This window comes from Euprymna scolopes, chromosome 33, assembly GCF_053919585.1.
Source record: "Euprymna scolopes isolate OS-2025 chromosome 33, ASM5391958v1, whole genome shotgun sequence".
Classification (NCBI taxonomy): Eukaryota; Metazoa; Mollusca; class Cephalopoda; order Sepiida; family Sepiolidae; genus Euprymna; species Euprymna scolopes.
This window is the reverse complement of record NC_136514.1, coordinates 71,920,071-71,945,907: the sequence shown is the minus strand read 5'-3', so window position 1 is coordinate 71,945,907 and position 25,837 is coordinate 71,920,071. Positions and strand designations below refer to the sequence as shown.

Genomic DNA, 25,837 nt, shown 5'->3' with positions numbered 1-25,837 from the left:
CCATTAGCGTATGACTTGTCATAGGTGCGTGTCACACATGTTTCACATACGTTTCACATACTCATCTTGGTCTTACATACTTCCATTTCATTGGCCACAACGTTGACCATTCACTCCTCATTTCTAAGCAATGCTCCTTCAATGACGTCTCCTCAGTTCTAACACAGTCTTTCACACTTATCATCCTCTCCCACTGTCTTTCTTCTTCTGATACAACCTAGTTACGCTACTTCTTATATGGAATCTACCAAACATTACTGAAACTTTTCTTGTTTTGATATCTATCGCATGCAACTCCTTGTCATACATTCTAAAACTCCCGCACTGTACCTCAAAACACTGACTGTCCCTGCATCCATCGCTTTTATAATATTTCCTCCGTACAATTTAGACTTTTTGAATTAGCTTAACCCTTCTAAGATACTCCTTCCTGACTTTATCTTTCATCTTTCTATTCTCCAGCACTTCGAGCTACTGATACCTTGCTTCTTCTATTTCTTTCATTTCTCTATTTAGCAACACTATTCAATTCGAATGCACCCTTCCCTTTTTATCACCAACCCCGCACACTTACTAATCCCAAATTCCATCCTGATGTTGTCCGAGTATGTCCCGACGAGTTTCACCACTCTCTCTATTTCCTTCTCAGTTCTACCAAATATCTTCAAATCATCCATAAACATTAGATGATCGAGTCGTCTACCACCAGACCTAAAGCTATAGCCCAGCTTCTCTTTCTTCAAGAGGATGCTCAGTGGCATCATCAGCATTACAAAAAAAAGGCGGAAATAGCGAATCTCCTTCAAACATTCCAATAATAATAATAATAATAATAATAATAATAATAATAATAATAACAACAATAATAATAATAACAACAATAATAATAACAAAAATAATAATAATAATGATAATAATAACAATAATAATAATAAAATAATAATAATGATAATGATAATAATAAAAATAATAATAACAATAATAATAATAATAACAAAAATAATAATAATGATAATGATGATAATAATAACAATAATAATAATAAAATAATAATGATAATAATAATAACAACAATAATAATAACAACAATAATAATAATAACAAAAATAATAATAATCATAACAACAACAATAATAATAATAACAAAAATAATAATAATGATAATGATAATAATAATCACAACAACAACAATAATAATAATAACAACAATAATAATAACAACAATAATAATTATAATCACAACAACAAGAATAATAATAATAATCACAACAATAATAATAATAATAATAAAATAATAAAATAATAATAATAATAATAACAATAATAATAATAATCACAACAACAAGAATAATAATAATAATCACAACAACAATAATAATAATAATAATAATAATAATAATAATAACATGCAAAGAGAGACCATTAGAATAGCCGCATCAGAATTAGTTTAAAATTTATAGCTTTTTTATGTCTTTCGAGGGCACTTCGTTAAAGGGTAATGTTTACAAAATCAAATAATAATTACTAACTCAGTTGATTAAAATAGATATATCATAATCATAATGATGAGGTTTATATATTAAGAATTTTATGAAGTATATACAAATGGATCCTTTAAAATGTATGAATTAATAGAACTGAAATTTTGATGTAGGACGATTAGTTTTGTAATTATTGAAATATTTCGACGGGGCGAGTGTTTAAAAACTTTGCAAAATTTTAGCCTGATTCGATAAATATTTATTAAATTATCGGCATTTCCATTGTAATAACTTCGGAATACCTCATACAATACGGAGGAGTAAGGCTCAGATAAGTCCTCAACCCATCCGTACACTATCATACTATATGCAGTTTAAACTCCTTGCTTAGCAATATGCCTAGATTGTACAGACACCCTGAATTATAAAGAGTTACAGGTCTTACCCTACGGAGAAATATTATTCGGCTAGTAATAATTAAAATCTCTGCGTAAATATCGCTTCAAAGTGCATCTTTTCGATAAAGTTAGACACATGTAAAATTGACGTGTAGTCATGTATTTTTAAATAGATTCAGATGTGCGCGAATATCACGAGACACGAATGGTCTATTACACGCCTCGCCGCTCGTGTTAAAAAAAGGAACAATATTTACTTATTTAAATATGTACGTGATCTCATTAAGCGTAATATTAAGACAAACCACGTGTCTTTTTATTGAAGATATTGAGAGAAAGCAGGCACGTGACATCGGAATGAGTATAACCTAGTTTACGGAAATTAAATTTTAAATGCGTCCTAACAACTCTACGAAGGGTTCTGTCTGTCATTCGATCATTCAGTAAGTAAACCTGTTGTGTGACCACGTGTGCCACATCCCACTCGACATCAATCTTTGACCACCAATGCTGTTTCATTAATCTTCTTCTTTGTCGTTCTGGACGTACCGTTGTTTCTCACACATTGATAACTCTCTCAGGTTCACAGGTATAGAGAATAAAGCCACTCAAAACAAACTCCGGCACATTCAGACTAATTGGGCTCTGGGTGCATTTGTGACCCCATCGATACTATAAATGCTAAAGTTCAGATCTATGTCTTCTGTCGGGGTATTTTTGTCGTCGGTTGATGTTAGTTCATCTCGATCTGCTCCGAGCCCTCACCTCCCTTCAACTGTCGCAAACTAGAAAGCTATCCCCAGCGGTCACAAAATTCACTACCATACCAAAACTACGCGTAAACTAACTCTAAATATATCGGCATTCTTTGTTCCAGTTAATGTCACACCTTGATTAACAATCCTATTTCAGCTTCATTTGTATCCTTTGCGGTCAACTTTCTTTTTACTAATCTTATTTCAAATAGCTTTTGCTGGGCTCATCAACTTATTTCCGCTTTTTAATTTCTATCACTTCGGAATGGAACATCGATAACGATGTCATGCTTGACTGAAGTCATCCATCAATTGGAAGTGAAACATTCCTCAAGTTTGTGCACCATGTTCTTTACTGTTATTCATGATGATTTATCTAACGGCTGAGTATCTCCGACAAAGAGGTTATGTATTTAGTTGAATTTACAACTATGTTTGTATACAATATATCGTCTATATCGTTCGACCAATTGTAACCAAAATGGGTTAAAACACCGGCTATGGTCTCAGGATTTCTTGTGGTTAGTATCTACGGGTTTTCGACGTATAGAGTGGTTTTCGTCATTTTTCTCTTTTCGGTGAGGGTTTTCATTTCTTCGATTATCTGAGTTGCTAATTTTCAGTATGCAGCGCGCATTTTCAGAAATCTGGAAGATCTTGTCGGTGTTTCATCTTTATGACTGGTCTGCTTCACACCAAAATTTACTGAACCGTCAGATGTACTCTTGTAACATTCAACTGACTAAAATCGCAACCCTTTTTATATCGACCGGGGGCGGGGGGGCGATTGGGTTGGTAAGACACAATCTCTTCCGCCAATCAAAGTCCGTCACACAATTCTTCGCTAAACGGCGATCGGTCAACTGTTCATTCTAGAGAGTTTGCATATCAACAAAGCTTCAAGAACCTTTGTGATTCTCACGAGATGTTGATTGTGTGGGGGTCATCAGTGGTCACTTTTAGCTAAACGGGAATAACATTTTATAAACAATTCGAAACCCACATTACACTTGATAATTGTCATCGTTCGAAGAACCAGCTCTAGACAAAATTATTGTTCTCCTAGCTTGTTTTGCCAATTTAATCCATCTCGAGATATACTAGTGTAATGTGATTATTTTAATGTGATGGCTAGTAGTTTTTAGCCATCCCTCTAACATAACAAGCGTCAGTATTAGAAATAGTGTAATACTTCCCATTAATTTTGGCAATTACTCGGCAGACACTATATTAGAATGCTAATATGTGTGATGAGATGAAATTGTATTCCATAAAAAGGAAAAAAAATACTTACAAATTTCCAAGGTACTTTGAAACTTTCCCGCCAGTAAATATTATAACCAATGCCTTCGCCGCCTTGGTCTTCGATAGGCAAAGCCTGAAATTCAACAGAGATTTTAATTGTTATACAGAATATAAGTGGCAGTAAGGGAAATTAATAATGATATGAATTTGAATTGCTCCCATTTAGTTGTTCTTGATAAAGTGCAGAAGCGTATTTGGAATATAATTGGGTTTTTTTTCTTGTTAGTATCAAACTTTTTTTATAAACACTATTACGACACTTTTTTTTAGGATTGTCTCATCTATTTCCGGTTTTCCTTGTCTCAGCTTTCCCATTAGTCTAGTGGGCTCCATCAATTTGCGTTTTTGATAAATCATTGTAATATTTCTTAGTTTTCCTCGCTTGCTTTGCCTATTCAATCACTCTCTTGGTCATATACGAATTATATATATATATATATATATATATATATATATATATATATATATATATATATATATATATATATATATATATATATATATATATATATATATATACTAGTGGAGGAATATCTAACATAATCAGTATCAATATTAGAAATAGTGTAATACTTATTTCCTAGATCTGCTAACTTGTGAAATTCCATTCCTTCTCCCGTATTTCCTCCTACCTACAATTTTTTTTCGAGATTAAGGCCAATATGCATATTCTGTCTTTGCGATAATCATTAATCCTTCTTGTTAGCTCTTTACATCAAGTGGCCTCATAACTTGTCTAGAGCGAGGTTCCATAACAATGTGAGTAATAGCTTCGAAGTCACAAAAAGTGAGATTATATAATTTAGGTTAAAATTGAAATTGATTCAGAATACGTTTTTGAAATGTAAGCGCTATTTTCATAAATCATGAGTAAAATTTGAACGAAGCAAATAAATATGTGTAATTGGAGAAGAATACTTGAAAACATAAACAACTTTAAGAACCAGCAAAAGTGAACAATTTTCAGCCACCGATTGCCATGACTAATAACGCGCTTTCTGAGAGCAAATGAACTGGAACAAATACATTGTAAGCATTACAAACGAGAGTATCCTATATATTTTCAAAGCCACATTTAGACAATGTACTGAATATTGTTGCCACATCTGGACTGATGCATTCACAACTAGTCTCTCCCTCTTAAGAAGGGTCAAAAAATAGTTTCTAATTTAATAAATCACACACTATCAACTGATCTCAAACCATTGTCCAAGCGCCACAATATCGCATCCCTATCTCTTTTATTAAATGTGCTTCTTAACTGTAAAGATCTCTAGATAACCGAAAGCCTTCTACTTAATTGGTTTCTTCCTTTGGTGTGCTGACTTGATTCGGAATTTTTAGGGTGTCTTTAGGCAGCGAAGTTTAAAGTGCCAATTCTATCTTTAATTGCAGATTTGACAACTATCGATTATTTGGAGTTCAGCTTTGTTTGGCAATTCATCATGAATTGCAAATGATATGATCAATTTACTGAGGAAACATCTGATAAACGAACAATTGCACGAAATATACCTGTCAACTGACCTCTTTTGCACGATTTAACCCCATTGGATTATTTTCTTTGGGTATATGTAAGGTCCCAAGTCTAAGCTTATAAACTAGACACAATAGACCACTCGTAAAAACTACATTTGACGCGTTACTGTCGAAGTACAGCGTAATTTAATGCGTATGCTTTGTGAAAATTGGACCCGTAAATTACGTCATAAACGCGCGAGCCGCGGTACCATATTCTCGCAATTGTATTTATATTATGAATGTCAACAATTAATCTTTGTATTCTTCTGTGATTCATTTGAATTTAAACTGCGCCGTCTCTAAAGAAAACACAATTGGAATGCAAGTATTAATAAGTGCGATTAGAATTTAAACAAATTGACGTTTGTGATTTTGAGATGAACGCGTGACAACATAAACAATTATAAGAAATCCTATCAGCGATCAACTTTAGCAACACAAATTACGATGCTTGAATGAAACACCGACTGTTCTGTCCTTTTGAGGCAATAAACGAAAAAAATAAGTATCCTTACTGTAACGATGAACCTAGATTCTAAGAGTTTAATTATGCAAGTAATTAGCCACGAAATCGGTAAAATAAAAAAATCAGGTATTTTATGATCCTAGTTTTCTTACATTTATGATGAAGTTTAAGAGATCGTCAGTTTAGTTGTTCATTTCATAAGTACGTTAGTCCTCAGACTCCTTGTGAGACCACTCATGTCTAGAAGTCAGGTCAATATTATCACATTACCAGCTCTCATAAGATACTAATATAGTTTTAATATTCCATGTGTTTAAGAGTGATTTGAGTTTCCTCTCTAAAGAATTGAGCTTTGGGAACATTTTATTTGCATGTTGTTATTTTTATTATTATTACTAGGAGCAGTCATACAAGCCATCATAAAAGATTTCTCTTTCTTGACAACTTGTGGCGTTCTCTGGAGTCTGAGTGACAACCAGTCTTCCCAAATTTCCAGTACTCTCGACCTCTTTCAATAACTTGTGCAGATAAATTTGCCTTATCAGAACAACCGCTTACCATTGATTTTTCATTGACAGTGATCGTTGGTCTTTACTGGAATTTGAGTGACAATAAGACTCCCCAAGGTCCCAATCCTCTTTGCACTCCTCTTTGCACTCTTTGGTATGGTTAGTGTTTCTCTTCTAGGTCTTTCCGTCCTCATTGACCATCCTCACATACACACACTAAAAAGGGTGCAGGGTGAGGAGGAGTAACGTACAGTTATTCACTTTTCTTGATTCCAGACGACGTTGCTTTGTATTTTATATCTTTTGTAGTTTCTGTCTTTTTGGCTTTTACCTGTAGTTAATGTGTGTTAGTTTTCAGTTTTGTATCTTAGCCATCCCTGTCATTTAAAATTTTCCCATATTTTTCAGCTTTTCGGTATTGTTCCTAGTGCTTACTAGAATTAGTGGTGTTATCTAGACTTTCTTCATTTTGTATATCCCTTTGAGCTCTCTGGCCAGTTTCCTGTATTTTCTTCTCTTCTCGGTCTCCTTGATCTTTACCCTGTGGTTTGCTGGAGCAGCAACATCTACAATCTGGCAAGACATTTTCTTCTTGTTAACTATTATCATATCCGGTCTTCTTGCTCGGATGAGTTTATCTGTTTACATGTACATTTTATTATTATTATTATTATCATTATTATTATTATTATTATTATTATTATTATTATTATTTGCACTCACTAGGAGTTCTCACACAGATAATTATCAGATTACAACAACTATTGCCCTTCACTAAAATTTGAGTAGTAATTAGCTTTTCCTACAGTCCTTATAATCTTCGAACTCATTCAGTGAAATTCTTTGACATGGCTACGAAAAAGACACCTAAACAGAAGAACTGCGTTTCTAACACATGCTAACGCGATTAGAGCTAACTATATTTCTCGCAGCTCTTTCTACCGGCTTTGGCTATTCATGACTATTTTGTGTGATGCCAGCCGAGCAAAATTTTCTTGTTATATCATTATTATTATTATTATTATTATTATTGGCTCACAAGAAACTTTCACACAAGTTATCAAGATCTCTCCTTGTAAATAACATGTGATGTTCCCTGAAAGCTGAGTGACAACAAATCTCCTCAGATTTCCAGTCCTCTCCACCTCCTTTGGTAGCATTCGCAAATGAATTTGCGTTATCGCAACAGCCGCTTATCATTGGTTTCTCGCTGACAGCGGCCATTAGTCTCCACTGGGATTTGAGTGCCAATAAGCCTCTCCAAGGTCCCAGTTCTATTCCCATGAGGTCTAGTCACCGCCCTCTACTCGGTCTTTCCATCCTCCTTGACGCTCCTCGGCTATTTGGCATCAATCTATTTGGGGGAGAGGGCACTGGAAAGGGGTGGGGGAGAACTTATAAGATATGCAGATTTAATGGTCTTCTGATTCCAATTTCTCCCATTCTTTTTTCAAAGCTTTTCGGAATTGTTACTAGTGCTCCTACTATTATAGGCATTATCTTGATTTTCTTCATCATCCATATCCCTTTCAGCTTTTTGGTTAGCTCTGTCTATTTGGTCCTTTCCTTCTTTTTCTTTGATATTCACTTTGTGGTCAGTTGGAACAGCAAAGTCTACAATTTGACAGGACTTTTCTTTCTTGCTAATTATTACATCTGGTCTTCTGGCTTGGATGGGTTTGTCTGTTAGTATGTCCATGTCTCATAGGATTTTGTGATTCTCGTTTACAAGTCCTGTTGCCGGATTATGTTTGCACCATTTTTAGTGCGTCCGAGATGCACTTGTTTGCATAATTCCCAGTGTACTGTCTTTCCCATTTGTTTATTATTATTATTATTATTATTATTATTATTATTATTATTATTATTATTATTATACCATTGTCTCCCATATGATATCCCGATTGCAGAAATTCCCTTTTGGACCAAAGTACCATAGGTTTTCAACAACAGACGCCACAAACAAATTTATTATGTCTAGACTATTAGTTACTATGTTCTGGTAAATTTAGAACGCCTTTTCAGACACATTTAGTAGTTATAATTAAATCCTACATGTCATCCTAGGAGCAACATCATCCCAGTCGAAACCGTCTTTAGAAGAAAGTAGTTTCTATTTTTCCCTCTTAATTACAAGTCTTTTTACTGTCCCAACTCATCACCGGGAGGATTTCTGTACTTTCGACAGATATGGGATTTTTCATCCTTATATACTGGATAATATACTCATAGACATACCATGATCTTCCATTTTCCCTGTTCAAAAATAATAAATTCTCCCTTCTTTCATTCTGCCACATTTCATTGGCTGAGAGCTGACAATTCGTTCATCCCAGATCTAAATTTTATTACAAAAAACGGACGCTCCAGAAATGTCCAAATATGGCCTCACACTCTACAAGAGGCATTTTTTTAAAAATAAAATAAACCAAATACAAACATAATAACTAACTACGACACATCGAGACATGTTCATAAACCAATAATTCTTTTATTTTTCACATTAAATATACCGAAGACGTTATTTTTCCTTATAAAGTTACGCTACCGTGCTAAATCTTTTGTGTTTGCCTAGATCGTATATGTTGTTATTAAATACTGTTTTTCGACACATCGGCACATGCTGATAAGCCATTATTTCATATTTTTTAAGCTAGATAAATCTTTTTGATTAAAAAAGTATGATTGGCTAAAATTTCTTCTTCATACGCTAAATAAAAAATAAAACGGTTTAAGTGAATAATATAGCAGAGACCCGGATTTTACCAAAACCATTACACATTGAACTATATTGCTTGACTCTAACACTTAATCATAACCAGAAATTGACAGTTTATATACTTCAAAATCTTTTATGTGTTATTTTGAAGACTTGAAACTGTCTATCCACAGTGTGCGTATGTGTGTGTGCGTGTGTGTGAGTGAGTGAGTATATTTGTGCATGTGTATGTACGCGTGTGGGTGTGCGTGTGCGTGTGTGTGTGCGTCCGTGTGTGTATGTTTTTGTGTGTGCACGTATGTGTTTATTTGTGCTTGTGTGTGCTTGTGTGTGTTCTACTGCGTCTGTGTGTGTGGTCGGGTGTATGCGTGTGTGCGCTCGAGTGTGTGTGTGAGTGTGTGTGTATGTGCGTGTGTCTGTGTGTGCGCGTGCTTGTATGTGTGTGTGCGTGTATCTGTACGATACAAATTAATCTAATACTTGCGCCAAGCAGACTCGGCCACGGCAACGCCGGGTACAGCTAGTTATTATCATTATTATTATTGGTAGTCTTATTATTATTATTATCATTATTTATATTATATTCATTATTAGTATTATCATTATCATTATTATTTTTTTATTCTTATTATATTATTATTATTATTATATTATTATTATTATATTATTATTATTAGTAGTAGTAGTAGTAGTAGTAGTAGTAGTATGTTATTTTTTTATTTCAATTTTACACAAGAGTATTCGTTTTCGTTCCGTCAAAAAAGAAGAGTTATATTTTTTCGAAAAAATCAAACAAATATTGAACAAAGAGCAACTATTTTTATGCTTTAATAATATTCACTTTTATGCGAAAAAATTGTAACTTGGAGGAGTAGCGATAATAATAATAATAATAATAATAATAATAATAATAATAATAATAATAATAATAATAATAATAAAAAGAAGAAGAAGAAGAAGAGGAAAAAGACGTGGTGAGACGATTAATCGGAATCGGAATGGGGAAAATCGGAACTTTTTGGAATATCACTTCTGCGTGCCTGTGTGTGTGAGCGTGTGCGTCCGTGTGTGTGTGTGTTTTGTGTGTCGCGCCGCGTGTGTGTTTATTTGTGTGTGCGTGTGTTTGTGTGCGTGCCCGTGTGTGTGTTTGCGCACGTGTGTATGGCCGTGTGTGTGTGTGTGTGTGCGCGTATGTGAGAGAGACAGAGATTCGGTACCGGAACCGGAAAGAGTTGTGTCAAATTTCTGGTTCTAAACTCATTTCTCTTTATTTTGTAACATTAGTTTTCATTGCTAATACTAATGATAAAATGACATTTTATGGGTTTTTTTTTTTAAGTAAAAACTAAAATCTATATCGACTTTAAGGTAAAAAATGGATCCAGAAGAAGTGGTACTGTAAAAATGGCACAGGTAAAATGAATTCGTGCAATAAATGCCTGTCAGCAATGTTTACTTTTGAGGAAATTATAATCATCCATTATATGGAACTATAGAATAATTTGAAAAATTAAAAAAAAAAAAAAAACTATTAGATGTGTAGATATTTAAAAAAAAAATCTGATTCAGTAATCATATCGCAATCGGGATAAATATTAGAATCCTTACTACTACTAAACTGCTGCTACTACTACTACTAAACCCCTGCAGAGGCAAAACATGAAGAAGCGTTACAGGGAACGAAGAACACCGAAGCTGCATATCTGCAAGTTCTACATGCCCATTACCCATCCCCTCCCATTGCCCCCCAAAGTGTGATACCAAATTGGACAAGCGCGAAGAAAACTGGGACCGTAGAGAGGCTTAATGCCACTCAAATTCCAGTGTAGACACATGGTCGCTGCCAGCGAGAAATCAATGGTGAGAGGCAGTTGCGATAACGCAAATTTTTTTACAAATTCTATCAACGGAGAGCGAGAGTGCTGGACGTCTGGGGAGACTTGTTGTCATCCAGCTTCTAGAGAACACCGGAAATTTTCAATGGGAGATCTTTGATGACCTGTGTGAAAGCTCCTCGTGAGCTAATAATAATAATAATAATAATAATAATAATAATAATAATAGTCAGCATATCCGAATTGAATTTGGCATGGAAAATTGCGCACTGCTAGTTATGAGAAGAGGGAAACTGAAGACAATGAAAGGAACTACCTAACCTAGATGAGGACATTAGGTAACAAATATTTGGGAATTTTGGAAGCAGACATAAGAAAATCAACAGAAATGAAAAATAAAATTGGAAAAGAATACCCGAGAAGATCAATAACACTTCTAAGATTTAGACTATACAATAGGAACCTATTAAAAGGTAAAAACACATGGGCAGTATCACTAATAATGTAGTCTAGATCGTTCATAGACTAAAGGAAAGAAGAAATGAGGTATCTTGATCAGAGGATTAAGAAATTTATAACTATGCACAATTTATGACTATGCACAATTTATGACTATGCACAATTTATGACTATGCACAATTTATAACTATGCACAATTTATGACTATGCACAATTTATAACTATGCACAATTTATGACTATGCACAATTAATGACTATGCACTATTTATGACTATGCACAATTTATGACTATGCACAATTTATGACTATGCATAATTTATGTCTATGCATAATTTATAACTATGCACAATTTATGAGTATGCATAATTTATAACTATGCACAATTTATGAGTATGCATAATTTATAACTATGCACAATTTATGACTATGCACAATTTATGACTATGCACAATTTATGACTATGCACTAGCTTGTATAGTAGATTGTGTAAATTATACACACAAAAGGAACTAGAAAAATACACAACGCAGAACACAAAAAGTGCAACAAGAAACAATGTAAAAATTAACTAGACATAGATCAGAGAGGCAAGGGATAATACGAGAAAAGAAAAATGGGAAGAGAAACATCTATATGGATGATTTATAAGGATGACAAAATATGAAAATAACGGAAACACTTGGATATGACTATGAAAAAGACACCTAAACAGAAAAACTGAATTCCTACTAACGGTCGCACAAAATAACATGATAATGTGATTAGAACCAACTACATCAGAGCAAAGATCGACAAGACAGGAACAGCAAATGCAGATTCTGTGGACAAGAGACGAAACAATAAAACACATAAGTGAATGCATCAAAATAGCCCCAAAAGAATATAAGAATAGACACAATCAAGTGGAAAAGGAGTACACTAGGAATTATGCAGACAACTGTTTCTTGGACACTTGAGCACAAACCGGCAAAATTACTTGAAAACGGAAATCGCAAATTCCACGGGACGTGGGTGTACAAATAAATAAACCCGATCAAGAAAAAGGATATTATGTTAAGAAGGAAATCTCTTGCCGTCTCAGCAGACAACGGGGTAAATATCGAGTAGACAGAGAAGCGAAGCAAATAACGGGAACTCGACAAAGAGGATAAAGAGATATTGGAAATGAAGAAATTCAACATAATGCCAATAATAGCACTAGGAACAATACCGGAAAACTTTGAAAGAAAGAATGGAGTAGATTGGAATCAGAGGGCTGAGAAGATACAAGTGATAATAATAATAAAAACGGCTGAAATATTAAGTAAAACATGTGAATGGAGAGATGAATATCTATGAGCTACGAACGATAAGCGGCCACATAGAAACTGCAACAGAAGTAAAATAAAAGGATGGAGGAACATAACAAAGAATCAAGAAAACCGAAACCCTATAATTGTACCCCCAGCCTTTAAAAAACGTAGTTTCGGCATCGATTGGCACAACACATAAATAGTCGTGAAGGATCAAGGAGGATTAAAAGTTTCGAGGAGAGAAACACTAACTCGACTTCCACTGGAAAGGTTCAGGAAGGAGTGCAATAAGCAAACCTCAACTAAAAGAGTTTAAAAAATACTCGAACCTTGAGAAGACTTAATTTCACAAAAATGGAGAAGATTAATGATCGCTGTTAGCGAAAGGTATTGGATCCAGAGATATCATCAAAAATTACCTGCACATATATCATAGGGAACCCCATTTCTGGCTAAATAAACAATACTTATCTGGAAGTCACATGTAGGGAGCGTGACTCCACTGAAATACGAGGGCGTGCAATAAGCAATGCCCCCTGACCCACTTCCGATAGCAGTAGAGCAACGAAACTTGGCACAGTTATTAGTCTTTCTCTACATAGGAAACACAGTTATGCATTTCTCCCACCGTTTAATGCAGCTCTGGAGACCGTTTCCGTAGAACACCCCAGCTTGGTCTTCCAACCACGACGTGACTTCAGAAATCAAGGCTCCATCATCTGGGAAACGCTTTCCTTTCAAAAACAACTTCATGGCTGGGAAGAGGTGAAAAAGGTGCAAAGTCAGAAGAGTAGGGAGGATGGGGAAGGATTTCATAATACACGCCCGTGCTTCTGATTTGGCGACATGCGAGTTATGGACCGGAGCGTTGTCCTGTAGGAGGAGGGTACCTTTGCTGATCTTGCCCCGCCTCTTGATTTTGATAGCTTCACTTAATTTCCTCAAAAGTGAAGCATAATTGGCCCCTGTAATTGTGGTACCCTTTGCCAGGAAATCTGTCATCACTACTCCGTCCTGGTACCAGAAGACTGTGAGCATGCCCTTGCCAACGGAGGGCTGCACCCTTGCCTTCTTTGGAGGTGGTGAGTCCAAATGCTCCCACTCCATTGACTGGGCTTTGGTCTCTGGATCATAGTGATGGACCCAGGTTTCATCCTGTGTAATCAGTCTTTTGAAAAACTTTGACTCAATCTTCTTGGTACATCTCTAAATTCATCCTCGATCACTCGACGCGTTCTCGCTTCTGGAATGGTGTGAGCAACCTGGGAATCCATCTAGCAGACACCTTATGCATATGGAAATGGTCATGAATGATAGTTTCCGCAGACCCTGTACTAATCTTGACATCTTGGGCCGATCTTCCAAAATGGCAGCCTCAACTTGACGGACAGATGCCTCATCAATGGCAGAAGGGGGGGGGCGACCAAGTCTGGGAGCTGTTTCCACAGAGTTCCGGCCATGTTTGAATTCACAGTGCCAGCGTTTTACAAGGTCATATGATGGGGCATTATCACCATAAGTTTCTTTCCTTTCATCAAAAGTCTCCTGTGGTGTGCGTCCTTTCAAATACAAAAACCGGATCATTGCTGGACATTCAACAGGCTCCATTTCACACCTGACTCAGTTCAAAAACCTGTAAAACAGAAACGACAATGCAATGCAATATTTTTGGGTTTATAATGGGGTATGATCCCACACAGTCAGACGATTCCATTTATAAACGATGCTGCTAAGAACTGACGAATCAAATTAACTCACGTTCTGCTACCAACCAATCAGAAACCAGAATTGCTTCATAAATATTAAACCTTTTCTGGAGCAATTTCACATGTTCTTTCCCGGGTTTCGACACGGTAAGAATATTTTTTCCTGTGGAACTGTCTACTACAAACAAGTCACCTCCCAGGACTTGTGTGTAACAGCGAACCATCTGAAACTGTTCTGAAACTCAAAATGGCTTACACTTCTAGAAGTTCAGAGCTGTAATTTGCCGCATAAAGCCCGTAGAGATATAAATCTTTGCACATGCAAAATACCAGCTAGATCAGACAACGAGAAGTGGGTCAGGCATTACTTATTGCACGCTCCTCGTATGTGAGTGAAATCCCGAAATACGCGTTGTTATATTCAATGGAATTGCTGGAACTGTGATCGATAAAAAAACCTGATCAAATTGGGGACATCAATTTTTGTAAACTTTGTGCCTTCTCCCAATCTCCCTGACTCTATTCGTTTGCCACAATCAAACAATCGAACAATCGATCGTTCAAACAATCAAACAATCAAACAATCGAACAATCAAATAATGGAACAATGAAACAATCAAACAATCAAACAATCAAACAATCAAACAATCGAACAATGAAACAATCGAACAATCAAACAATCAAACAAAAAATGTGCTCGAAAGTGAAAAACTTACGTTATATTTTTTTACCGTCATATGTTTTGGTGTTTCTAAAGAATTTTACCGATCTGTTTTTATCCTTAATGTTAACCTAAACATAACCGAATTTTAACATCAATTTTATTTTTCGTTTAAGATAAGTCGGTATAGTCCGCATCACTTTCTGTAAAAGCACGAAGTTTTATACATTAAAGTTTTAATTCGTTCTCTTAAGCACGGCAACCATATGCAACACAATTGGAAAATCAAGAAAAAAAAATAATCATAAGAAGTTTCTTACTGTCCATGTTATCTTCAGAGTTCCGACAGAACCACCACCACCACCGACATGCTCTGGAACTTTCTTTGGCGGTGCTTCGGCTACCGAGTAAAAAGCTGAAAACGATATATAAAAAAAAAGATTCTAATAAATATTGTGCAAATTAAACAATAATCAAAACACATCATTGTTCTGCGGTAGTAAAGACCCCCATATTCAGGACAGTATGGATTCGTCTGGCATTATTTAACCCAGATATGTCTGCCTTCAAACCGTTCGAATTAAACATCAGGACTCTTACACCTTAATATTGTGACCCCCTAAACAGGACTACAACATTGGCGATGTATGGATTCGAAAAAGGACCCACAAGGATCTCTTTTGGATAAACGGCTTCTGTTCAACAAACTCTTATTTTTCTACTCTCTTTGGAAAAGTAAAGATTGGCTCCACAGAGTTTTTTCAACGACGAAAAACGACCTCACTTCGGATAAGTTTAATTTTCAAAAAGCGGTCAGTAGAAAAAAGGACAACATTTAATCATATTCATCATATTGTTTGTTGCTATTTTTTTTTACTTTTAATTGTACTTTTATCATATTGTTTGTTGCTATTTTTTACTTTTAATTGTACTTTTATCATATTGTTTGTTGCTATTTTTTTACTTTTAATTGTACTTTTATCATATTGTTTGTTGCTATTTTTTACTTTTAATTGTACTTTTATCATATTGTTTGTTGCTATTTTTTTCTTTTAATTGTACTTTTATCATATTGTTTGTTGCTATTTTTTACTTTTAATTGTACTTTTATCATATTGTTTGTTGCTATTTTTTTTACTTTTAATTGTGCTTTTATCATATTGTTTGTTGCTATTTTTTACTTTTAATTGTACTTTTATCATATTGTTTGTTGCTATTTTTTTACTTTTAATTGTACTTTTATCATATTGTTTGTTGCTATTTTTTTACTTTTACTTGTACTTTTATCATATTGTTTGTTGCTATTTTTTACTTTTAATTTTACTTTTATCATATTGTTTGTTGCTATTTTTTACTTTTAATTGTACTTTTATCATATTGTTTGTTGCTATTTTTTACTTTTACTTGTACCTTTATCATATTGTTTGTTGCTATTTTTTACTTTTAATTTTACTTTTATCATATTGTTTGTTGCTATTTTTTACTTTTAATTGTACTTTTATCATATTGTTTGTTGCTATTTTTTTACTTTTACTTGTACGTTTATCATATTGTTTGTTGCTATTCTTTTTGACGTATAATTGTACTTTTATCTTTCTGCAAACTCATAATGTCTTTATGTTGCTGATTAATACTTCGTATAACTTCAGATATTCGGACTACTCTTCTAATCTTGAGTGTTATTTTCACAACGTTTCGGTTGATGTAACATCCGACCTTTTATCATCTGTATCTTGTTGAACTTGGGAAACTTTCTATTGAACGCTAGCATCTGCATGGAATTTCAAATGGCATTTTATTCTTGGGGTAACATGTGCTCGTTTTGTCACCCATGATTGTGAGTTACTTGCGAGGGTTACAACGGTTGGAACGTTGTGAGCATAACGCTCAATATGAGAACACTTATGTTGAACAAAGATGGCGGTAGAAAATCAAATCAGTGAAGAACCAATGCAGTCACGATTCAGTCGTTTCAAGACGGAGGTTGACAGCGAACTGACTGGAAACCAAAATTCGATATTTTTATAATGAAGTTGGAGGCTTTTGATTGGTTGATTGTCCTAATCGTCAGACTGAGTTACACTGCCTGGGTATTACTTAGGAGGTCCACCCTCCCAGGCCTTGTCACCCGGCTTTCGGGTGGGGTGAGTTCATTTCTTGTTGCCTGAGGCGCCCCGACCGGGAAATGCCGATGCGGGTACTCAGCCAATTTTTGTAATTGCAAAAGTGTCCCCCTTTAGGGGAGCTTGCTTAAATTTCCACTTTCTGATCTTTAATTCAAGCCATTATATAAAAATAATTTTATAAAATCAACAATATGTTCTCTAACGTGAAAGTTAAACTACAATGTAATGCAGGGAGATATATGAGGCTTCCTTACGGTGCATCGTATATATATATATATAAACACATGTTATGGTATGCATATGTTTTATATATATACAGTTGTGCCCGATATTATTCATACCCCCCCTTGAAAATTGAGTTTATTAGGTGTAACTTTGTTAGAATTTATTGTTTACGTCCATATTGATACATATTCTTAATAAACCTCTTCTGATCATTTTCGTCATTTTAAAATCTCGGGATACTTGTAATAAAAGAAATATACAGCTATTTATAAAATCTGCAATGTTCAAAAATAATCATACCCCCTTATTTTTTCAGTATTAATCGAGTTTCTGACTGTTTGTTTCCTGTTTGATTCTTATTTTGAATGCTTTTATACAACCTTTGATTAATTTCATTTCGTTTTTTGCATTTTTCAGAAATTAAAATGATATCAACTGAAAACCAATAAAAGAATAAAAATTATTAGAATGGGGAAGAAAAAAGAGCTTAGTAATGATCTTAGGGCTAAAATTGCGAATTCACATAAGGATGGTTTAGGTTACAAGTCAATTTCCAAGAAATTTGAGGTCCCTACAGCAACTGTACAGAGCATCATCAAAAAATTCCAGAGCCACCACACAACAAACAACTTGATTGGTAGAGGAAGGAAAAGGAAACTGTCTGCTAGAGCCACCAGGAATATTGTAAGAAGTGTTAATGCAAATCCAACCACCACTACTAAGGACATTTTAGAAAATCTGGAGTCTTCTGGCATAAAAATATCAAGGCAAACATTGCAAAGGACTCTGCATGAAAATGGTCTGAAAGGAAGAAGACCAAGAAGGACTCCATTGCACACCGGAAAACACCTTGCAGCACGTCTAAAGTTTACTAGGAACCATGTGAATTCTCCAGAGTCCGTTTTCTCAAGTATTTTGTGGACTCACGAAACAAAAATTGAATTGTTTGGCCATATGGATGCTTCTTACGTTTGGAGGAAGAAAGGAGAAGCTTACAACCCAAAGAACACCATACCCACGGTGAAACATGGTGGTGGTAGCCTAATGTTTTGGGGCTCCTTTTCGGCTAGTGGTCCAGGTAGTTTGGTCAAGATAGATGGAACCATGAAGAAGGAGCAATATTTGGAGATACTCCAGAAAAACATTAGACAGGATGCGGAGAAGCTCCATTTAGGACCAAACTGGGTCCTTCAACAGGATAATGATCCAAAACATACTGCCAAAATAGTCAAGAAATGGTTTGAGGATAATCAAATTAATGTTTTGGAATGGCCTAGCCAGAGTCCCGACCTGAACCCTATCGAAAACCTCTGGCACATATTGAAAACTGAGGTTAAAAAGCGGAAACCTAGAAATTTGAGGGATTTGGAGAACTACTGCATTGAAGAATGGTCAAAAATCAGTGTTGATGCTTGTAAAAACCTTGTTGATAAATATCCAAAACGGTTACAGGCAGTTATTAAGAATAAAGGGCATGCTATTGACTATTAGTAAGAGGGGTATGAATAATTTTGAACTAGTGCCATTATTGTTTTTCTTTGTATAATGTTTCAAACTTGCATAATTTATTTATTTGTTGAGTTTAAATTAAATGCTTATGCTTGATTTATTGTTTGAAATCCCTTTAATATTGTCTACCTTCTGGTTTTAGCAATAATCTTATAGAAATCTCAAAGATCCGAGGGGTATGAATAATATCGGGCACAAGTGTATATATATATATATATATATATATATATATATATATATATATATATATATATATATATATAACATATGCATGCCATAACATGTGTTTATATTTACTGAATCTTCCCGAAATATTCGGATATATTTTTAGTCAACAGAAATTACAATCTTTTCTTGAATGTTAGGTGACCTGTATTTTCTTTCAAAAGTACATTCTAATTTTTAGTACAAAAATATTTAGTCACTTTTTCTTTATGACATTGTACATACACACATGCATATGTTTGTGTGGGTAATAATTGACAGAAAACTGTTTCGTTGTATCGCAGTTATTTAGTGCGGTTAGACTAGCATTCATGGTAAGTCACGAATCGAACCTACAACCATCCAGTAGCTCTCATCCGTAAGCTACAGGATTGGCGCTCGTGAAAACATCTACAATGTTTCAGATATTCATTGATCGCCACTTTTGAAGAGCTTCGTTAGTTTATTTACAAAGAATTTTGCATTTCGCTAAGTAAGCAGCAGACGTTTAAGCATTAAACGACAGTGCACACCTCGCACTGAGGATTGGAGCGTAGAGATAAAGTAGTTGATAGAATTCACTTATAATTTGCAAGCGTTACGGGGCTGACGGTTCAATCCTCAGTGTGAGCGACGCTCAGAGTACAATTCCGAATTAGGAGTTTTGTCCAGTCATGCCTGATGGAACAAAAGCATGCTACTCTCATAGATTAAATAAGGAGTTCCATTCGAAATTTTGTGCAGATTCCCGAGCTCGATAATATATATCTGAAGTTCATAGGTTACATCGATTGAACCGTGGTGTGAAAATAACATTGAAGAAAAGAAGAATTCAAATCATACGAATAATCAATCCAAATATCAAATATTCAGAAATATAAATTTGAATATATTTTTACAAAAAGACATCTCATTAATTAACTATTCGTTCTCATTATTTTCTGAGTCAATGATTAGCTTTCTTATTTTATTCCTAGACATAATTGTTTGTGCATTTTATTTTATATCGTGAATATAAAGTTAGGAGCTGCGATGAAAAGACTATTTTTAATTTTTGGGTGTGAATTTACTTCTGGTGATTGCGACCTAGTTCCATACTGCAAATAAAAAAAAGACAGACAACTCCAAAAATGCACATACAGTGACCAAGAAAACAAGCCAATTAGAATCTCTCTTACCATGTTATTATATATAATAAACTTTATTATATATAATAAACGTTATTATATATAATAAACTTTATCATATATAATAAATTTTATCATATATAATAAATTTTATCATATATAATAAACTTTATCATATATAATAAACTTTATCATATATAATAAACTTTATCATATATAATAAACTTTATTATACATAATAAATTTTATCATATATAAGAAACTTTATGCTCGTTAAAACAATACAAATTATAGCCCGTTGATTTAGACTGAGTGCTTTATGCAAAATTGATGGTTGAATATGATAAAATCTATGCGAACCTTTACATTAAATAATAATCCGTATAAATCGATATTGGTCCTTTACTATAAATAGATGGGATACCATAATACTCTGTTCGCTGCACGTCATCATAGAAAGGTGCATGATTTCAGTTAGATTAAGTAGTTTCCGAGAAAAAAAGTGGAACGGACAGAAACAGACTAAGAGAAGTATAACGGAAAGAAACGAATTTTGTTAATTCATTTAAAAATATCTAATCATAAAAGTATCATTTTACAGTTCCTTGGCTTTTACCCTTAGATAAAAGCATAGCATCTGTTCTCCACAACATCTGCACCATTTGACGCAAACGAAAGTTGCAAACAATTATCTCCCTTTAACATACGTGACAGTTACACTTTACTTTAACATACGTGACAGTTACACTTTACTTTAACATACGTGACAGTTACACTTTACTTAAGCAATTCATAAAAATGAAACTGGTTATAAATACATAAAATCCGGGTCGGCATTTTTTCTTTTTTCACAAAACGTTTTATTACTTTCGGCACCACTTCAAATGTCCCTCGCTGTCACCTGTTCATTTTATCCCGGCACGCGTTTCTCTTCCCTTCCGACCGCATCCTAGCCACAGTCCAACCATTCTCGTCCTTGACTTTACACGTCCATTTTCTTCGCCGTCAACCTTGTTTCTGTTCCGAGCACGTGGTGCTCTTTTTTTCTACCGATGCTAGCTCCCACACACGTTCTAATTTGCACATGTTATTCATTCAGCTGCTCCCGCTTAAGTTTTCCAACGCGCTCACATGCGTTCTGTTACGTGAAACTTTAATTTAATTTAAATTAACGTTATAGAAATAAAAGAAATCCCTTTTTAACTGTATGTTTTAATTAAAAAAAAGGTTTATTGCGTATATATAATAGTGGCCTTTCATTGTACACCTATAATATTTCACAATATTAATTTGTTAGAAACTTTTTAAAAGTACATATGCAAATGGCACATTTCGAGTTTGTCCTGAAAAAGTTGGAGAATGGGTATATATATCTGGTATAAGCGTGAAACTTTATAAGTGGGATCAAAGTGTAGTATCTGACCAGCGAAACCGATTATCCTAACACTTTAAATTGGCCTAATTCTGTAATATTTTTATATTTTGATAAAATAAATATTTCAAAGTGTAATATCTGTTCTGATGCTACACTGAGTTAATTCTATCCTTAATCAGTGAAAGGGAAACGCTTCTAGACTAAGACAATTTTTTTTTTTACTTCTAATCCATGAGTGTTCCTTTCTTGGAAGGTGGATATCACCCACATTAAAAAATAACCTTGTGTCAAGCTTTGCTCTCGTGGGGAAGCAAATAAGTAGGAGTTATAGAAACATTATTCATTTATTTAGGTTTGTTATATAGTATTAATGCAATATTTCCATTTGTAAAAGAAGTTGAGATAAAATAAAACAATGATATATATATATATATATATATATATATATATATATATATATATATATATATATATATATAATGAAATCAAATGGATGTAGTGTTTACCGATGATAACGGTTGACATGCTGCTTTTCTCTTCTTTTTATTGCTCGATCCCATTTGACTGAAGATCGACTTCTCTTTGGGCTACTGCACTGTCCGGAAAAAAAAAACAATTTTCATTATTTAAGCTGTTTTGAAAGCTTTTCAATCAGATTATATGCATTGTCACGCTGGACTTAATTTTGGACTCCATTCTCTCTAAAGAACTATTTTCGCATTTCGGATCAAGTTGAGAGAATTTTCATACACGCTGAAATATTATGCGCGGTTTGTTTTTATATTTTTTTACATATCCAACATTTTTTCACTTCTTTCCTTGGCAATTTATAACTACAATAAATTGCGGTTTCACTTAATTCCACAACTAGCACATTCTAGTATTGCTACAAATATAATTTGCTGATTTCTTTATGTCCTCTGATGAGAAGAATAACAAAAATAGCATAGCGGAAGAAGGACTTTGTAAATTGTTTTTATCGTAGTGAACTTGTTCCTCTTTAGCGGAAGAATATTTTATTGAACTCCTTTCTCTTTGCACAAAGTCCGTGGAGTTTAGTTTCGACAACCCGATGTATTAACAAATTGATGCGGTTTCCATGGGCAGCCTCTTAGATCCTATCTTTGTCGACATTTTCGTTGGGTTTTATAAATTAAAACTTTTTAAATCACCACATAACACTCCTGCTTTACATTTTCGTTATGTTGATTATACGTTTGCAGCATTTCCTTCTCAGGACCTGGCTTTAGAATTCTTCGAACATTTTAATTCCTTACATCACGCTTTGTCTTTTACTATGAAGATAGAAAAGGACAACTCTCTCCCGTCCTTCGACGTGTTGATTGAAAGGTCCAGATGGGGTTTCTTACCTCTATATATGGAAAACCTACCTTTACCGGTCGATATACTAAATGGTGTTCTTTTGCCCCCAGAACCACCAAGTTGACATTGATTTATACGTTGGTACAAAGAGTCTTCGTTATTTGTTCCCCCTGTCGGCTGGATACCGAAATTATTAAAAATTAAGGAAATTCTAATCGATAATAGCTATCCAGAATTCTTAATTGATAAATGTATTAAATTCCAAATCAATCAATTTAATAAAAATATAACATTTGGCCATTCAAAGTGCCCTGTATATCTTAAGTTGCCATGGGGGGGAGAAAAATGTGTCTCTCTCATTAATCAACTTAAATAAACTATCAACAATTGTTTTCCGTCTGTTCTATCTCGTGTTATTTTCTAATACGAAACCTGCATTTTCTTCTTTCAAGAAGAACGGTTTGCCTCACACTAAACTTAGCAATATTATATATAAATTCCAATGTCAGTGTAATACTGTCTACGTCGTGCGAACCAGCGTTCATTTTGAAACAAGAATTGGACAACGTGTACCTGTAGGGTTTCGTAATAAAAATGAAAATAAAATTCTTCTCGCCCTACCCACAATAAATTAGATTCTGCAATTGGACAACATTTATTGGATAATCCAGAATGAGTTGGCATATAGGGACGACTTCTTTTCAATTCTATTTCAAGGTCGAACGAGTTGTCATCTGAAAACGCTCGAATCTGTCTCTATTGTGCGATTCAATCCCTTTCTCTGCAGGCAGAAGAGGTTCGTTAATACGCTGGACCTATTAAGTGATTTGTAGAAGGATATTATATCTAGGTATGTATTTTTACATGTATATATATCTATAAATTTTCTACTCCCTCTCTTATGCATATTTTCTTTGTAAGATATACAAAGGCTCCTCCTTTTCTTTTTCTTTTCTCGTGACCGTATATTATTTATTTATATTTATATGCAGGATATGATCCTCACTCGTGTTATTTTACAAGACTGTTTTTTTTCTTTTTAATAATATTCGTTATATATATATATATGCCTTTCTCATTTTCACCTTATTTTTAATATCTTCCTCCTTCTTTCTTTTTAAAAAATCAAAATGACATCGTTTATCCGTGATGAAGATGGTAAAAGACGTCTCGGGTTTAAAATAACTCTCTTCTATGGACACTAGGAATAGTTTTGATTGGCTAATCTAATAATCAAAACTCCTCGTAAACGATGATTCCAATAGTCTTGATTCCAGCATCAAATGAAAGACAATAATTTATTGTTAATCTATTTCTAAGTGAACATTTACAAAAATAAAATTATACGAAACTACTCCCAAAAGACATTGTATATACGAAATTTGCCATTTACATCCAAATCTTACGTCTGGTTTCTATAGCAACACACCCGCACGCAATTATACGCGCATGCATGAAACCGCCATGTTGCTATGGCAACACGCACACACGCACACAAGAATTTTTTTTTTTTTATTTTGAACTTCTCTTGTATTTAATCAAACCCCGAAGACTCCTTTGATGTCGCGATGGTATCGTATGACAGTGCGATTTGCGATCTGGTTGGACTTTTCCTACTAGATACCATGTAAAACAAATTTCCAGGCCACTTTTTTGGTTTATACAGAGATGATGGACTTTGCCTATCGTGAGACTGCAATGGATGTGCGCTAGACAGGCTTAGGAAAGACCTAGCTGAATTTTTAAAGGAGCTAAGCTTTAAAAAACCATAAAGACAAATTTAGATAAAGTCGATTTTTTAGATGCAACTCTAGATCTCGAGGAAAAGATACATAAACCCTTCCACAAACTAAATGAAATACTCATGTACATAAATAAGGGTTCATGCCACCCACCCACAGTGTTTAAAAATATAATAGCAAATATTAGCAAAAGAATATCACGATTTTCTTCGAACACTGAAGTGTTCGAACAAGCAGCACTATATTATAACGAAGCACTACATAAAAGTGGGTTCAGGAAAAGCATAAAATCTCAACAGACTCGGGATGAAAAATAAAATAAAAAAGAAAATAAAAAACTAAATACGAGGTGGAAGATAATTTGGTTCTTAACTCCGTTCTCATTGAATACAAAAACTAGAGTAGGACATTTTTTCTTAGACTTCTAGATAAGCATTTCCAAGAACAACACAAACTGCATAAAATTTTTAATAGAAAAATTGTAAAAGTTAATTACTCAACACCATCAATCAAGTCGATCATATCTAAAGAACCAAGAGAGATAACGCAGGCTGCTCTTGTAGGACCAAAAATCCTTGCCCATTGGAGGGTAATTGTAAAGCTTGTTTATGAGGATACAATGATAAACAAAGATACTATGCGCATATGAGCTCATTTAGAGCTAAAACAAGGATAAATACAGCATTAGCAACCCGGGTGTGGGAGCTTAAAGAAAAGGATACACCTTTTTTCCATAAAATGGAGAAAAATCGAGCAAAAACCAGCATCCGCCTCGGAATTAAGTCAATGCTCGCTCTGTAATGCGGAAAAATATCACATTCTCCGGGCAATTCATGACCCAGAAATAAGGTTTAAATGTGAGGAGTGAATTTTTTAAAAACTGTATACATAGAAGGAAAGCACTGCTAATAAATTGCGTCAGTGAAAAAGACAAAACCAAGATTTTGATTATGCATAAAAAACTTTAGTAAACTTTTAAATGCTAAAATTGTTTTTAGTCTGTAAAATTGGATTTTAATCGTAATTGTATTATAGATTTTAAATTATTGTATTATATAAATTTTAGAAATCATACTTTATAAATGTAATTTATAATCT

At 34.2% G+C, this 25,837-nt stretch overlaps 1 protein-coding gene across 3 annotated transcripts in view; it reads right to left on the bottom strand.

The window, feature by feature from the left end:
• Positions 1 to 25,837, bottom strand: part of LOC145258294 (contactin-like) — a 276,192-nt gene that overhangs the window by 75,213 nt on the left and 175,142 nt on the right. For all 3 annotated transcript variants that reach the window (XR_013864091.1, XM_080116330.1, XM_080116329.1), the window contains exons 17-18: positions 15,429 to 15,523; positions 3,929 to 4,012 (exon numbers count right to left, since the gene is read on the bottom strand). Coding sequence is in view for 2 of the 3 variants with exons in the window: in XM_080116330.1 (XP_079972456.1) it covers positions 3,929 to 4,012; positions 15,429 to 15,523 (179 nt within the window). In the remaining variant the exon portion in view is untranslated. The remainder of the gene's footprint in view (positions 1 to 3,928; positions 4,013 to 15,428; positions 15,524 to 25,837) is intronic.